Consider the following 17,215-nt stretch of genomic DNA (forward strand, 5'->3'; position numbering starts at 1 on the left):
TAGTTTTGGTTTCATCTCAGAAAGCAAGAAGTTAGGCTAGAAAAATCATAAAACAAACAGAATTAATATGCCTCATTTCTTTTATGGGGGAGACTGTTTTATAAGGACAGGTTAGTTCAAGCTAATGAAATTCTTTCTGCTGTTGAGGGCTCTACTGAGCAAGTTTATTGCTTGCTATCTTAATAGTAACACTCACTCAAAAAAAATCTTCTAAATGGTTATGTTTGCATCTTCACTCATTTCTCATTTCGCTTCTCTTCCTATGATAACTATTTTCCTTATAGATGATAAGAACCTCAAGGAATTCTTCAGATGGAATCCTTGAGACTTAAAGGTGAAAACCGAGGACCACAGTGGCACATCACAGTTTCTACTTAAAGATAAAGTGTGCGACAGAAACTGTAGCATATGTGCCTATGTTATTAATACAAACCTGAAGCTCTGCTGTAAAAATTCAACATTAGCTATTAGCCCCAGACAGGCCTAGAAGTTCAGGCTTGAGCTCTGTTTACAGAGACTGCAGCTGTATACTACAAAATTCCTCTCTCATTTTGTAAAGGTAAGTTTCAGGAATCCTGACCTAACTGGTGAATGTTCCAGAAACTGTGTTTCAGTCTTAGATTAAGGTCACTGACTACTGTAGTATCCTAAAATGCCCAAGGTTTTTAGGTTTCCAGTAACTTTGGTTATTGCCATGCTTTGATACCTTAATCTGACAAAATTCTGCCTTTTCTCTCTTTTGGTTTCTTTTTCTTAGGACTTCTCTCTCATGTTCCCAACGCTGTCTGACAAAACAATAAACATTTTAGCTTCCTAGACAATGCTACAAGGTCATATGATCTGCGCACTAGGATTTCATGACACTTTCTCTGTAAGGGCAGTGCTGTTGGGCACATTTTGCTTCTGTATGTTTTCTAAAAAAGAGCCATGTTTAATATTGTGAAATATGATCTGTCTCCTCCTCTCCCTACCTTCTAGAACAGTGATAAATTTCAGAGCACGCTTGGCAGAATTGGATTATATTATGCACAGTATACATGTTCATCACCAAAACTGTACTTCTCAGAATGCATGCATGTAGAATGAATTGCTGACACTTCAAAATCTCTGATCCTCAGAACTGATTTTATTAGCCAATGCATACCAAAGATGACTGGTGAAAGAAGTATTATTTCTGCAGCTTTCTTTCATCCTTGAAGCTCTCTCCCATATTAGACTGGTTTTCCAGGGTTTTCATTAAGCCTTGCTAGCCATGTGCCGCTGCAGCACCAAAGAAACTGCTTTGCAGCCTGTCACCTCTTCTGGCACGCAGCCATCTTGGTCCCGGAGAGCTGGGTCAGCACCAGACTGGAGCAGCAGCTCCACAATATCCAAAAACTCACAGGCAGCAGCTGAAAGGAAAATTGACATCTAAGAAAACAAGTTTACCGTGAGACTGAGAAACTACTACACTTCAGTAAGAAAGGCGAGTGCTGAGGAATACCGAATAGTGAACAATTTTACAATGGCTGAAGGATGATCAGGCTTTGTAATGAGAACAGTGCATGATGCTGGATTTTTCAAATCCTAGGAAAATCAAATTTACCTTTCTGGTTGCCTAAAACAGACACACAAACACATTTTTTGCTTTACAATCCTGTTCTTTAAGGACAGGGTGAAGGCAAAGAATAAAAAATACAGTAAGTATCTATTTTACTTTCATCTATGTTTCAGAATGATAGGTGTGTAGACACATTGAAAAGCTAAAAGCACTTTAAGTGTCAAAGAAAACATTATGCTTTGTCTTTGGGCAGAGGTATATGTATAACTAACTGACCTTTAAAATTTGTAAATTGAGCCCAGCCTGGGCAATATAGCAATTTAGTGAGATTTTGTTTCAAAACAAAAAGCATGTAGCTCAGTGGGAAGGCCCTGGATTCAATTCCTGGTATTGCAATAAGTAGGTGAGTAAATGAATGAGTAAGTAAGTTGTAAATGTAAAAAAGAAAAAAAAAACTATACTGGTAATTACACCATTCCTCTACAGAATTTAAAAACAATATCACCAATGGGTGTCACAGGTAAGTCCAAATCATGGGGTAGAGGGGCCTACAGACATTAAGACTTCTTATAAAGATACCATGGAGCATGGTTTAGCCCAGGATATACAAACAGATCAACAAAGAGCCATCTATTTTGCATATATATGGAAACTTGATTTATGGCAAAACTGGCATCACAGCTTTAATAATTAGATGAGGCTCGGACAACTGGGATAAAGGCAAATATAGGCATTTAATCAAGATGAAACATAAATGGCAATAAACATATGAAAAGATGAACAATCACATTAGTAACCTGAGAAATGAAAATTAAAACCAAGAGATAACATTTCATACTTACTGATTTGTAAAAACTAAAAACTATGACAATGCCAAGCTTTGAGGAGCACCAGAACAAGGGTAACTTCTCTTTAGACTTCTCAACGTCTACTGGGGTAGCTACACTGGATAAAAATTTGGCATTATAGGCTACAAAAAGCATTTAAGGTTATAACATCCCTTTGAGATTCTTTTTTATTTCTTTTGGGTGGTGCTAGAGGTTGAACCCTGAGTCTCACATATGCTAGGAGAGCATGCTAGGAACATGCTCTACCACTGAGCTACATCTCAATTCACCTCTTACATTAAGAATTTAAAATTGATTCCCAAAATAATTTTAATCAAAGTTTTTATTTTGAATTTCTGAAGAGTTTAACCACGAATCCCTGTATACTAAATTAGATTTACATGGAGAAGAGCCTCTTATAAAAAAGAAGAAAGCTAAAGGTACATTTCCTAGTATCAGGTAGCTGTGAGAAGGGATTGAACCTGTGTAGGATCAGCTACGTAACAACTCTTTTTTGAACAGTAACCACTTAACCTTTATACCACAGCTTTCAGTCTCAACTTATAGTGAGGAGTGTTTGGTTAAATTTTAAACTGAGACCTTTTTAGTGGTATCTGAAGAACAAACTCCCCAGTGTATAAATCTGTATTTCAGTATAATAGCCAACATAATCTATCAGACCATACTTAGTTCAAATTTAACCCAATACTTAACATGAAGATCAGGGATAAGTGGATATGTGCAATAGATGAAACCTCGAAAGATGGCTCTTTCAGACAAAGAGACATTAATTTTATGTATGCTGTATGATGAAATGATCTTCCCGGCAGTGAGATATGATAAAATCGTGGGTACCAACTCAGCAACAGAGCTTAATTTTTAAATTCCACATCTAGAAGACTATAGCCAACCGACTAAGAAAATGCGACTGGGCAATTTACTGATTTGACAGATGTGAGTGAAATTTTAGCTCAAGTCTAACTATAAAATGAGATTTAAATTTGGAATTTAAGAGTTGCAAGACAGTACTTCAGAGTAAGGAATGTGGTATCCATATAAACAAAATTTTAATAACAAGTCTGAGGTTTATGCAATGATATACTCTCACAACAGTATAAACAATCAGGAAATTATAGCAGAGAGAAAAAAAGGAGACAAGACTGACTTAAAGGAAAGGGGTCCTTCCTTTTAAGCCTGACAGGTGAATTTATCCTGATAGGTCACCTGCAGTGTCCGTGGGAGACTGGCACATATCGATGCTCAACAGTTGTTGAAAAATATACTTGGTACCCCCAATTAGATGGTGAGCTACTTGATCATCTGATCACATTCCTTCCTTCTTTCCTTCCTTCCTTCCTTCTTCCCTCCTTCCCACCCTACCTCTCTTCATTCCTTCTTTTCTTTCTCTCCCTCCCTGTCTTTTTTTCTTTCTCTTTTCTTTTCTCCCTGTTTTCCTCTCCATGTAGCACAGTGCTGAGAACTTAGAATCTGTTCAAGATTCATTACTTAATTGATTTCCCCACCTTTAGCTTTTTCAGTAAAGTACAATTCTGAGTAGAATCATCTTTCAGAAATGTGTAAGCTTCCCACCCCTTCAGACCAAAGGGCAAGATGAGAGAAGGACAAGGAGAGGGCTAACATTTTACCAAGTTAATGAGGGGGTATAATGGTGCCCACAATGTGCCAGGAAACACAAAAACACTCATAAGCCCATCTTGGAAAAGCTTGAGCAAGTCTACAGGGACTAGAACTATTGCTGAATTTATGGTATCCTGGGAACCTCTATTTGTCAAATGCCATAGAGGCAGCCCTGACACTGGCACAGGTGAAGATGAATTTTCATTCAGAGCAGTGAGCCTCTGACTCCATTAATCCTCAGGGTTTTGATGATGAATTTCTTTCTTTTTTATTTTATTTATTTTCACTCTAATGTCTCCTCCCACTGCCCTGCAACAGCATGGAAGGAATAGAACAGATGGTGCTTTACGTGGAAGACCGTGGGCTCATGAGGATACAAAGCCTGCCCACTTTGCAATCACATGACCACACGTGCAAGGAAAAGCCTTGATTTCCCCTGGGAGACACAGATGCAATGATATTAGTATTCCCAATGGAGGAAGAGGAGGGGAAGGCTAACGGGTCATTTGTAAGGAAGACCACACTTACACCAATATACTCTTCGGCAAAGACCATATTTAATCACAAAAATAACAAGATGAGCAATATCTGAAGACTCAAAACATATAAAATATAGGCAAACAAGGATTTTAATATGCTGCTAGACAAAGACCATTCAGCATGAACTAGTGAGGGCATACAGTAGTAGAATACTGGCCTCTAGTTAACCTGTGATTGGCTCTGACCCAGTTTTAATCGGAAGAAGCCAGGATTTACAACCTGCCTAAAGATGGAGTTTGACAACTGCTATAATCACAAGAGCTGTCAACACAAGGACAGCTGTCAAGCTGAACAGTAATTCATAAAAAATAATAGCTAAGCCCCCAAAGACTTCCCTAATACTGTCTGCATTCACTGGATTTAACCATACTTACAGTTTCATAAAAGTTTCAAGATTAGGTTAAGGGCACTTAAATAAAATAAACTGTATAAGAGCTACTGAACACCTACTAAATGAAAGGATAACTAATATTAAGGGATTAAATAAATAAAATATGCCTAGCTGATTCTCTGGCATATAACAGATACTTAATAAATAGTAATTATAGTAGTACTGTTACATACAAGACTATTTTGACTACCTCAAAAACTGGCAAAACTCCAGCGATATAAGAAGAAAATATAAATTAAAAATGAATTACTTTAAAAGTAATTAAATTTAAAATATTACTTTTTATGAAACATTCCTGAATGTTTTATACATTTGTAATGTCAAATCTCTAGCATGATGATATAAGAATATGAAAGCACACAGACAGAGATAGATATGTGTTCACCTATAGGCTTGAAAATTAGCCTTGACTCACCAAGGTAACCAAAGATAAAGGATTTTCCTTTATTTTATCTCTATAAAAGATTATTTTCCCCAAGATATGGTGTATTTTAAGAGAATCCAGAACTACAGTTACTTATGAAATTATGAAAAGGAGTGAATGTGCAATCAGACCTGCCAAGGGGCTCGGCTCTGCTACCTACAACCTGTACTACCCTGTCACGATCACACCACTTCTCTCTTGCCTTCAGTTTTGCATCTATAGGCAGGGAAAAATAGTATCTAAGTTTGCTGGAAAGATTATCAAAATAGAAACAGTAACACCACCACCTTATCTCTATCTAAATTGGGACATTTTTGTGTGTAAACTTTTTATTAGAGCATACAATACATACAAGAGTAACAAAGTCATACATATAAATTTTCCATGTAACTAGTACCTAGATGATCAAGAATAGGATCATTATTAGAATATCAGAAGCACCCTTGCATGATAATCGCCTCCAGTTGCAACCTGCCCACTTTCTCCCAAGTGATCACTGTCCTATCTACAAATGCTAGGGATGTTTTTCTGTTTCCTGTATTCATTCATTCATTCATTCATTCATTCATTCATTCATTCATATTTTTGGGGTAATGCAGATTGAACCTAGGACTCCTGCTCTAAGCTATATCCTCAGCCCTTTTTTATTTTGAGACAAAGTCTTGCTAAGTTGTCCTGGGTGAGCTTGAACTTGCAATCCATTTGCCTCAGTCTCTCAGAGAGCTGGGATTACAGGTGTGAGCTAGCATGCTTGGCTCCTATCTTTATCTAAGGGAAGCATACTATATGTACTCTTTTGTGTCCAGCTCTTGAGCTTCACACTGTGTTTGTGAGATTGCTCCAAGTAGCTGCCTGTGGTTGTATTTTGTTTTCATTGCTGTATGATGCTCCACTAGATGAATACTTTAGATTATTGTGATCAGATTTCATAATTCTTGAATATGAATATTTCAGTATTATTACTTCTACAAATAATCACTAAACATAACCTCATGTATTGATTCCTCTCTAATTTCTTCTGGAATGCCTATTCAAAGTGCTGAACTTTTTTACTCCAATCAATTTCTCTATTATATTTGTCATGTCTTTATTTGTCTGCCTTTTTTGTGACTCCTTTAGAAACAGTTTCATTTTTTAACCTCTGCCAGTTCTACATTTTAACCTATCAGTTGTAAAATTTCCATATTTTTTCATTTATTAAAGTTTTATTGGGTTCTCTTTCAAATTTTCCTGTTCTTTTATGGAGGATCTTGTTCTTATTGATTCCTTGATACAGAAAACCTATTGATTTTTGTGTAGTATTTATTTTGTAACCGGCTATTTTGCTGAATTTATCAGATCTTAAAGTCTTCTGGAGGGGTTTTTAGGATCTTTTAAGTAAAAGATCATCATCTATAAGTAGGGATAATTTGATTTCTTCCATTCTTATTAGTATCTCTTTTATTTCTTTCTCTTGCTTAATTGCTCTAGCTAAAATTTCAAGTGCTATCTTGGCAAAAAGTAGCAAGAGTGAGTACTCTTGTCTGTTCCTGATTTTAGAGGAAATATTTTTCAGAATTTTTCCCCATTCAGTATGATGTTGGTTGTGGGTTTCTTATGAACAGCTTTAATTATACTGAGGTAATGTTCTTCTATATCTTCTGACAATTATTAGTGACGCTGAGTACTTTGTTTTTGTTTGCCACTTAGGTCTTCTCATTTATGAACTGACTGCCCATATTTTTTTCAGTCCATTTTCTATTGGATTGTTTTTGCTACTGCCAGGGTAGATGTTCTTTATATATTCTGAGTACTAACTGGATGTAGGTTATTTACATTTTATATATCTTCTCTTAATTTGTAGACTGTACTTTTAATTTGCTTATATTATGTTGTTTTGCTTAAGTTTAAGATTTTCTGCCAGGCTTGGGGGTGCACACCTGCAATCCCAGCACTCAAGAGGACGAGGTAGGAAGATTGCCACTAGTTCAAGGCCAGCCTAGGTTACACAGAGACCCTGTCTCAAAAAACCAAACAAAACAAAACTTTAATGTGGTCAAGTTACCATAATTTAAAGTAAAGTGGTGCCTTGGTTCACAAAAATTTGTTTCATGATTTTGGAAAAGATTTGTGTTTGTGTGAGAAGGATGGTGGCAGTCATGTTTGTCACCCAATGCAGAGTTTGCAAACAAAATTGTTCACAAAAAGGGGCTGGGGATTTAGCTCAGTGGCAAAGCGCCTGCCTGGCAAGTGCAAGGTCCTGAGTTCAGTTCCCGGTACTGGAGAAAAACCAAAACCAAAAAAAAAAAAAAAAAAAAATCACAAATGAAAGTGTTTATCAACTGAGATACCACTGTAAGATATATGTTTGTTAAGAAATCATTTCTTACTCAATATAATAATCTAAAATTAAAATTTGTGCTTTTCCCTACTTATACTTTTAACCCACCTCAAATGATTTATGTATGTGGGGTAAGTAGTTCTGGTTATTTACTGTTGCATAACAAACTGCTCAAAACCTAGTAGGTAACTATAATAATGTATTATTTTTCACAATTTTGAGGGCTGACTAGTTGGTAAAAAACAACTTTTTGGTTTTATTGCTTCTTTCTATTGTTTTTCTATTTTCCATTTGTTATAGTTTGTGCCCGGATGTCCCCCCAATGCCTCATGCAGTCATGGGGTAGGTTTTTAGAGTTTATGATTGATTCATGGTCCAATGTTGGAATTATGGGTGTAAGTGCTACAACTGCCCTGGAGCGGGTAGTTTGCATACAATGTAAGGGAGGAAAAGAGGCTGTTTGCCACTGCTTCTGCCTTTGCTTTTGTTGCTTTTGCTGTTTTCTGTTGCCATGAACTGTTACTTTCTGCCATGTGCCACTCTGCCTTGGAGCCAGCCGAGCATGGAGTGAAACCTGTGAACTAAATAAGCCTTTCCTTCCTTAATTTTGGATGTCAGGTATTTTGTCCTAGCAATGAGAGAAAAGTAACCAAGACACCACTTCCATATTTCTACTCTAATCTTTATTTCTTTCTTCATGTTTTATTTAGATGTATTCTGCTATTCTTCCAGTGCCTCAGGATGGAAGATTTGTGTATTGATTTGACATATTATTATTTATTTCTTAGCATAAGATTTATAGCTATGTATTTCCATCTAAGCACTGCTTAGCTCCATCCCATAAGTTTTGAGATTATATATATATTCATTTTGAAGTCTTCTAATTTCTCTCTAGATGCAATGGTTATCCAAGAATGTACTGTTTAATTTCAACATACTTGTGAGTTTCCAATTTTTTTTTCCTGCTCTAGATACCTAATTTCATTCTATAGTGGCTGCAGAATATACTCTGCATTACTTCTGTCCTTTTAACTTTACTGAGGCTTTGTTTTATGGTCTATCCTGAAGAATATTCCAGGTGTGCTTGAAAGGTATGTATATTCTGTTGTTGTTGGATGGAATGTTCTAAACATGTCTGTTAGGTCTAATAGGTTTATAGTATTGTTCAAATTTTCTACTTTCTTGTTTATCTTCTGCTTAACTGTTCCATTCATTATTGAAAGTGGATATACTATTATCATTATTTTTTTGCTATCCTATGAATTGAAACTAGGGTTATTTTAGGCAAATGGTCTACCTCTGAGGTATAGCATCAGCTACTCCAACTATTATTTCTGAATTATCTATTTTCCCCTTCACATTTCAGTTTTTGCTGCATATATTATAATACCATCTCTAGGTACATATATATTTACATTGTGTTTTCTTGATGGTTTGATCTATTTATTGTGATAAAATGTGCTTCTTTATCTCTAGTAACATTTTAAAATCTGTTTTGTCTGATATTATAGTCACACCACTTTTTTGTTGTTTGTTTGCATGACATACATTTTCTATCCTTTTACTTTCAATATATTTATATCTCTGATTCTAAAAGGCATTGTCTCTTGAAGACAATAATTAATGATAATTAATAATGATTAATGATAATGACAATCTCTGCTTTTTGACTGGATTAATATAGCAGAATTTACATCTGCTATTTCTCCTTTTTTCTATAGGTGTCATCTCATATTGGGTCCCCTAGTCTTCCTTTACTGCTTTGCTTTTACATTAAATGAATGTAACAGTTTATATTGTTAATGCCTTATTTTGATTTCTTTGTTTATTTAAGATTTTTAAGTTTTTTCCTTTAGTAGTCACTCTAGTATTTACCATTCGGGTTTTTTGTTTTTTTTTTTTTTCGCCCCAGTACTGGGAATCAAACTTACGACCTCGTGCTTGCAGACAGGCGCTGTGCCACTGAGCTAAATCCCCAGCCCCCTACCATTCGGGTCTTATCAGAATTAGCTTCAGATTTAAACTAGCCTTATTCCAGGGATATATAGGAACATTGCTCCTATACAGGTATCTTCCACTGACCCTCTTCTGGTGGCAGTGCTGTTATATCTATTGTTACCTAACTACACATTTCTAGTTTATCAAGGGTTTTTATCATAAAATGTAAAGTCAGCTGAATATATACACTGTTCTAAGCACTTTACTTGTATTAACTTATTATGTTCTCATACCAAATTTCTGAGGTTACTATTCTTATTTCATCAGGAGGAAACTGAAATACAGAGAGTTAAATAATCTGTCCAAAGTCAGTAGTAGAATGGAATTTGAACACAGAAGTCTTGCTTAAAAGAGCAAAGGCCTTAACAACTTTTCTGTACTGCTTTGTAGAATGAGTACTGACTTTCCTCAAAAGTTTTGTCTGCATTTGATTTCACTGTATGGTGTTTCACCTAATTTGCAAATGTAGAAAACAACATTAAAAAATTTAAAAATGTTACATCAAACCAGGCGTGGTGGTGCATGTCTGTAACACCAGCACTTGGGAGACTGAGGCAGCAGGATTGCAGTGAGTTCAAGGCCAGCTTGAGCTACATAGTGAGTTCAAGGCCAGTTTAAACTAAATAGCGAGACCCTGTCTAAAAAAAAAAAAAAAATTTACATCATTGTTCAATTCCTTGAATAAACCTAATTTCGTTATGACATATTTTTCTTTTAAAAATACACTGATGTTGCCCAGGAAGCCACACGGCAGGGAGCGCTGGTCTTTGGGCCGGCTCCCTGCCTCACAGGCACCCAGAAGGAGGGCCCCGGGCACCCGGGAAGCCGTGGGGCAGGGAGCCCAGGACCTCGGGCCGGCCCCCAGCCTCACATGAGCCCGGCAGGAGGGCCCCCGGTGCCCGGGAAGCAGTGGGGCAGGGAGTGCTGGCCCTTGGGCTGGCCCCCTGCCTCTCAAGTGCCCGGGAAGAGGGCCCCCAGTGCCCGGAAAGCCACGTGGCGGGGAGTGCCGGTCTTCGGGCTGGCTCCCTGCCTTGCAGGAGCCTGGAAGGATTGCCCCAGGTGCCCAGGAAGCTGCACGGCGGTATGCATTGTCCCGCACCGGCCTTAGGCCAGCCACTGCAGCTCAATTGAGAACTACCATGACACAGAGAAACAGTGACACAATTGGCCCACCACGCACCGGCTGCAGAGGCCCACCCATGGACGTGTGTGAATCATTCAAACATGGAGAAAGCCCTGGGAATACATGCCACACAAGGGGTCACTCTTGCTCCTGTCGTTGACAGCCAGAAATGTCCAGAGTCAGCAGCGGAGCAGCTGCTGAACAAGGACTCAGAGAACATGAGAATACAGACTAAGCCCGAGGAGTCAAAGGTCTAGTGGACTGGGGTCGTGAGAGCTGTTCGGAAGCTGTAAACCAGGAGGACCTTGCACAATATCTGGGGAGACCCCCCTGGAAGCCATTATTCCCCTGACAGTACAGGCTGTGGTGGAGCTCTGGAGAGGTCTGCAGCAAGATTCCTGCTGCCTGTGCTGACTGTTGGGGAGAGGACACTAACTGGTTGTGGGGTCCCAATGTGCTGGGAGGCTGGAGAGAAAATGCTACAAAGAATGGCTTTCACCCCATATGGCTCACTTGAGATGTTAGTAAGAATTGCCTCCTCATTATTCTATAGCCATGATGAGGAGGAGGCCAAGGAGAGAAAACAAAGAGACTGAGAAAAAGCAGCTGCTTTTGTTGTAGCACTAAGAGAAACAGACCCCAAGTCTGACTCCTAGGGCCCCAAGAAGAACTCGACTACTGCACTCATCTGCTACCACTGTTAAAAGCCAGGCCACCTCAAGAGGAACTACCCTAAGAGGCCTCATGGGCCATGCCCTGAATGCAAAGGTGACCACTCGAGATCGGTCTGCCCTCTGAAGTAGAGGCCCAAGTGCTCAGATCCATCCTACCAGTTAGTCCAACAGGAATGAGAGGGCCTGGGGCATACTCTGCCTTCTCCCTCTGGCCAGACAGTCATCTCCATGGAGGAGCCCTGGGTAATCATGACTATGGAGGAACAAGAAAACAGCCTGTTGCTAGACACAGGTGCAAGTCTCTCGGTCCTTCTTTTCAATCCTGGCCTTCCTTCCAGCCATCACACCTCAGTGACAGGAGTCACTGGTGAGGAGGTAATATGCTATTTTTGACAACCCTTAGGCAGTAACTACTTGTTAGATCCTTGTTGCGTATCTCTGTCTTCCTGAGAAACCACTTTGAAGATACCACTGTGTATTACAGCAGCCATTGATATTTTCCTACTAATCTATCCATAACTCTGTAATGTTTGTATTGTGCCTGTCCTATTTTGTAAATGGATGCATGTTTATTATTATGTGTTTCCTACAACAACCACTGAGAATAGTTAATGATTATTCAATAGGTCACTCATGTATAGCTCTATTCATTTTCTTTAGAAGCCACTTTGAAAATACCAAAGTATAGTACAACAACTATTGATAATCTCCTACCTCTTTTGTCTGTAACTCACTATTATTTGTCTACTTGTTTTCCTGAGAAACTATCTTGTAGATAACAATATGTAAAAAAAAAAATACACTGATGAGTTTACTTTTTTTTTCTTTTTTGGTACCAGGAATCAAACTCATGACCTGAAGCTTGCCAGGCAAGTGCTTATGCCACTGAGCTACATCCCCAGCAACACTGCTGGGTTTAATTTGCTAATGTTTACCATAGAATTTCTACATTTGTATTCAAAGTGAGACTGACTCACAATTTACTTTTTTTCCCTGCTAGTTGAAGTCTCCAGGTTATACTAGATAAATTCATAAATAAGTTGCAGTAGACATTCATTGACATTCTAATCTTCACTATCAGGCTGACTTATATGGGGAGGATGACAGATAGTCCAATAGTTTAAACTCCCAGATAACCCACTGAGGTATCTGATATCCAAATAAATGCAAAGCAGTGGACAAAGATGTCCAAGAGCATTTGGGCCACTGCATACTAAATAGCAGACTGGGTTTGCCAACAAAAGCAAAATGGCCTAATGTATCCTTTCCCAAAATGTCTGCAGGTGGTTCATCCTTAATCTGGTTTAAATATTGACAACTGCCTGTAATTCAACCATATTCACAAACAAATAGATTCTTTGAATATATTTACATACTTTACACTTTATGAAATAAATACCTTTTATTTTGCTAATAATTTCTAATAGTTCTCTAAGAGCCATACTATTATTTTTACTCTACTTTACAGGTTACTCATATAAATATTACTTAACTACAATGATCAGTTAGTAGCAGAAATGAGTTAAAACTCAAATTTGTTTAACTTTTATTATAGTTGTCTCTCCTTATCTTCTGAGGAATATATTCTGAGACCTCTAGTGGCTTCTTGAAATCTCAGATAATGTCAAACCCTATATACAACCATGTTTTTCATATATATATGCTACATATACATACACACTTATGGTAAAGTTTATAAACTAGGCACAGTAGGAGATTAACAGCAATAATTAATAATAGAACAATTATAACAATACACTAATATGTTATATGAATGTGATCTCTTTCAAAAATATTTTATTGTATTGTGCTCACCTTTCTTCTCATAATATAAGACAGTACAATGCCTACATGATGAGCTGAAGTGAGATGAATGATGCAGGCATTGTTTGGATACTACCAATGTTTAGATACTACCAAAGGGTCACCTGAACACAAGCACAGGGACCAGTTGCTGATAAATGAGATGGCTAATAAGTGACTAACACATGGGAAGTGCACTATATGTAGCATGAGTAGATCAGACAAAGAGTGATTCATGTCTTGGGCTGACGTAGCAGGATGGCATGAGATTTTATCATACTACTCAGAGCAGAATACAATTTAAAATTTATTAATTATTTACTTATGAATATTTCAGAATATTTAATATTTTTGGACCACAGTAAACTGTGGTAACTGAAAACTGCAGAAAGCAAAATTGCACTTATGGAGCCTCCTGCACATCAAGAAAGTGTTTCTTATTGAGAAATGCTAGATCCTCATTGACAGTGATTAGCATCTTAGATGCCACTGACAATATGAAGAGTGAAATACTGAAGTTTCAACAGGAGGCTGGAGGAGCCATCACTTTCCTGATGACAGTACAGAAATGCTTAATTTACTACTCACATGCCCATAAGAATTTTAATACATCTCCAACTTTATAGGTTATTAATTTATTTGTTAGATTAACAGCCAAAAGTTATATCTGTGCTAGCTACTAGGTACTTTTGTAAGCACTACATAGGGTTGAACAAAGTTGAGACAAACAAATAGAAAAAATGTTCAAATATGATCATTTAATAATTTTGAAACATCTTACCATAGTGAAGAGCTGTTTGACCTTCATTGTCCTATAAAAACAAATAATACATTTTAGAAATCTAAGTAGTCATGGAAGTATGCAAATTAACAAGTATTACCTGATATACTGAAGGTTCCATAAATTTATCAGATACAGAGAAAAAAGTGATCATTTCTTTGAGTCTCACAGCAACTCCTGAACAAGCTACCTCTCTTGGAAGACAGGAGAATGGTAACTAGTACATTCTAGCAGCTACTGCAGAGTGAGGATAGTCAGATATGTAGGTAATAAACCAAAATATATAAATCCCTTAAAATGTGGCAGTTTGGTTATCTAACTAGTGGCAGAAAAAAATGACACTATATCATTTATCTTGGGCAGTATCAGCATGTTTATTTCTAAGCTTTCCCCAAATCTAAGGAATTTATGATTTATAGTAAGAATTAGTAGCTTTATAAGGGCTTTTGAAAGACACACATTCCAAGAATAATGGTAATAGATTTCCTACCTAGATTAAATACCATAAAGATGGGTGGTTTCAAAGCATGAAAAATTCTAGAAGAAAGTCAAGAATCCCAGAGGTTACTGAGAAGACTCCAAAACTTCAGTTAAAAATTTTTCCTTTAAAACTAAGATATTCTGGCTATATTAATTATATGGCACAGTTAATACTTTTTAGTAATTCTACCTTTAACTGAAAGTAGCTGATCACAGTACATGAGCATGAGGGATATTCATAGATCTATTTTGTAGATATCTATTAAGTCCATTTGTTTGAAGATTTGGTTCAACTCTGATTTTTCTTTGTTGATATTTTTGCCGAGTTGATCTATTTGTGATAGTGGGGTACTGAGGTTCTCCATTACAACTGTATTGGTGTTTGTACTGGTGTCCCCCCTAAACCTCACACAGTCATAGGTGGGGCATTTTTAGAGGTGGCTGGATCAAGAATGTGTTACGTTGGGATTGATTCATGGTGAAATACTAGCACCAAGGGTACTAGGATTAAGGGTGTGAGTGCTACCTGCTCTACTGCATTGCCACCTTCTGCTTGGTCATGAACTGTTTCTCCTCTGTGATCCTGTCTGCCATGCCACTCTGCCTTCCAGCCAGCTGATTATGGAGTGAAACTTCTACAAATGGCAAGCTAAATAAAGCTTTCTTCCTTTAACTTTGGTTGTCAGGTATTTTGTCTCAGCAAGGAGAAAAGTAAACTAACACAGTGTTTATCTGATTTTCATGATCATCAGTGTTTGTTTTGTGAAGTTGGGTGCACTGGTGTTTGGTGCATATATATATTTATAACTGTTATCTCTTCCTGTTGAATTTTTCCCTTAACCATTATGTAGTGACCATCTTTGTCTCTTCTGATTAATTCTGGCCTGAAATTCACTTTGTCTGTGATTAGGATAGCTACTTGTACTTTTTTTCTGGGTTTCTGTCACATGGAATATTCCATCCTTTGATGTTTAATCTGTGACTTTCTTTTTGAATTAAATGTGTTTCCTGTATACTGAATATTTTTCGGTTTTGTTTCATGATTCGGTCTGCCAATCTGTGTGATTGGGGACTTGAGATCATTTACATTGAGAGTTATTACTGAAAGGTACTGAATAGTATAAACCACATATCTGAAGTACTTGAAAGGATAAAAGAGGTTAGAAAACAGATCAAAGAGATATTCAGTGGTATCACAGAAGAGAATTAAACAAAATAGAAGTACAGTAAGATCCCAACTTACAAACTACTTCCATTCTAGGAGATCATTCTTCGGTCACTTTCATTTATAAGTCTGACAAAGTGAGTCTTACACACCTTACACAAATATACAATGTAAAGCTTTTTCTCTGCTTCTGGACATCCTGGGCTCTGATTGAGCACTGTACTACTGTATACTATTGCAATGTCTAGTAAGCACACAACAGCACAACCATGACAATTTTCAGCAGACATGTGAGCTACTTCTGTGATTTGTTTGCAACTTATATGTTTGTAATTCAGGACTTACTGTAATAACCAAAATGATCCAGGAGCTTTTAAGGCACTGATAAAAAGGTAGCTGAGCTAAACAAAATAGTACAAAATATGAATGATCAGTTATGCTAAGAACTAGAGTCCATGAAAAAGTTTCAATCAGAAATCCAGGAGATTAAAAATTATTTTGAAAATATGGGCAGCAGAAGCAACCAGTGTAAGGACAGAATTTGAGAATTGTAAGACAATGATGCCTTTAAAAACCACCTACTCAGATACCCTAAAAGCAACAAAAGAGCACGAAAAATGGATTCAACAGTTGTTAAATGATGCAAAGACTAATCTAAGATTAACTGGATTAAGTGAAAAATCAGAAGATAACACAAATGGCATAAGAAACCTGTTCACAAAAAAAATAATGGCAGAAAATCCTCCAAATACAGGGAAAGAAAAAAACACATAGTGAGGTCTACAGAACTCCAGATAACCACATAATCAAAAAATTTCCCCAGGTCACATTATGATCAAAATACCAAAAGTCCATCACAGAGACAAAAACCTTAAAAATTGCTAGAGAAAAGCAACACATCACCTATAAAGGAAAACTCAGTTAGAATTACAGTAGACTCCTCCACACAACCTGAAAGACCAGCAGAACTTGGAACAAAGTGTTTCAAGCCCTAAAAGAAAACAACTTCCAACCCTGACTTATATATCTCAAATGTTTTTCCTTCAAAATTGATAGAGATATAAGGTACTTCCATGACAAGGAGCACCTTAAGAAATTGATGACCACCACACTAGCATGAAGAAATTTTCAAGGATGTCCTATAAAGAGACAGTGACACTAACAATGCCAACAAGTCAAATAGAATTAATACACCTGGCAGGATAAGCAACTAAGCACAAGGAAAAACAACAACAGAGACAAACAAGGAAATCAGCAAATCAGTAACAGGAAAACAATGCAATGAAAGGAGTAATTTAATACTTTTCTTCTTGTCTTTTTAGATATAGCATCTACTTTGCTCCCTTTTGCCTTACTCTGTTCCTGCAATTAAGAACAGAGGAGAGAGCTACACAGAGATAGCCATAGTGAACACAGTCTGAGTGATGTCAGTGTAAGGCAGCATGGCAATATGTACTTATATTCCAAAGCATTCTGTTTGCCTGGAATAACACTGACCATTATGGGTTACA

The 17,215-nt window shown here is 37.2% G+C and overlaps 1 protein-coding gene across 2 annotated transcripts in view; it reads right to left on the reverse strand.

Annotated features, from left to right (window-relative positions):
• Nucleotides 1-1,104: 1,104 nt before the first annotated feature.
• The window catches only part of Acbd6 (acyl-CoA binding domain containing 6), a 177,168-nt gene continuing 161,057 nt past the window's right edge, over nt 1,105-17,215 (reverse strand). Inside the window, exons 7-8 of one of the 2 annotated variants that reach the window (XM_005374985.2) lie at nt 14,060-14,090; nt 1,105-1,391 (exon numbers count right to left, since the gene is read on the reverse strand). In XM_005374985.2, the coding sequence (XP_005375042.1) occupies nt 1,237-1,391; nt 14,060-14,090 (186 nt within the window). In that variant the 3' untranslated portion in view covers nt 1,105-1,236. The remainder of the gene's footprint in view (nt 1,392-14,059; nt 14,091-17,215) is intronic. The other variant, XM_013521346.1, reaches the window with a different exon arrangement.

The sequence above is a fragment of the Chinchilla lanigera genome, unplaced genomic scaffold (genome assembly GCF_000276665.1).
Source record: "Chinchilla lanigera isolate Chin_1 unplaced genomic scaffold, ChiLan1.0 scaffold00005, whole genome shotgun sequence".
NCBI classification, from domain to species: domain Eukaryota; kingdom Metazoa; phylum Chordata; class Mammalia; order Rodentia; family Chinchillidae; genus Chinchilla; species Chinchilla lanigera.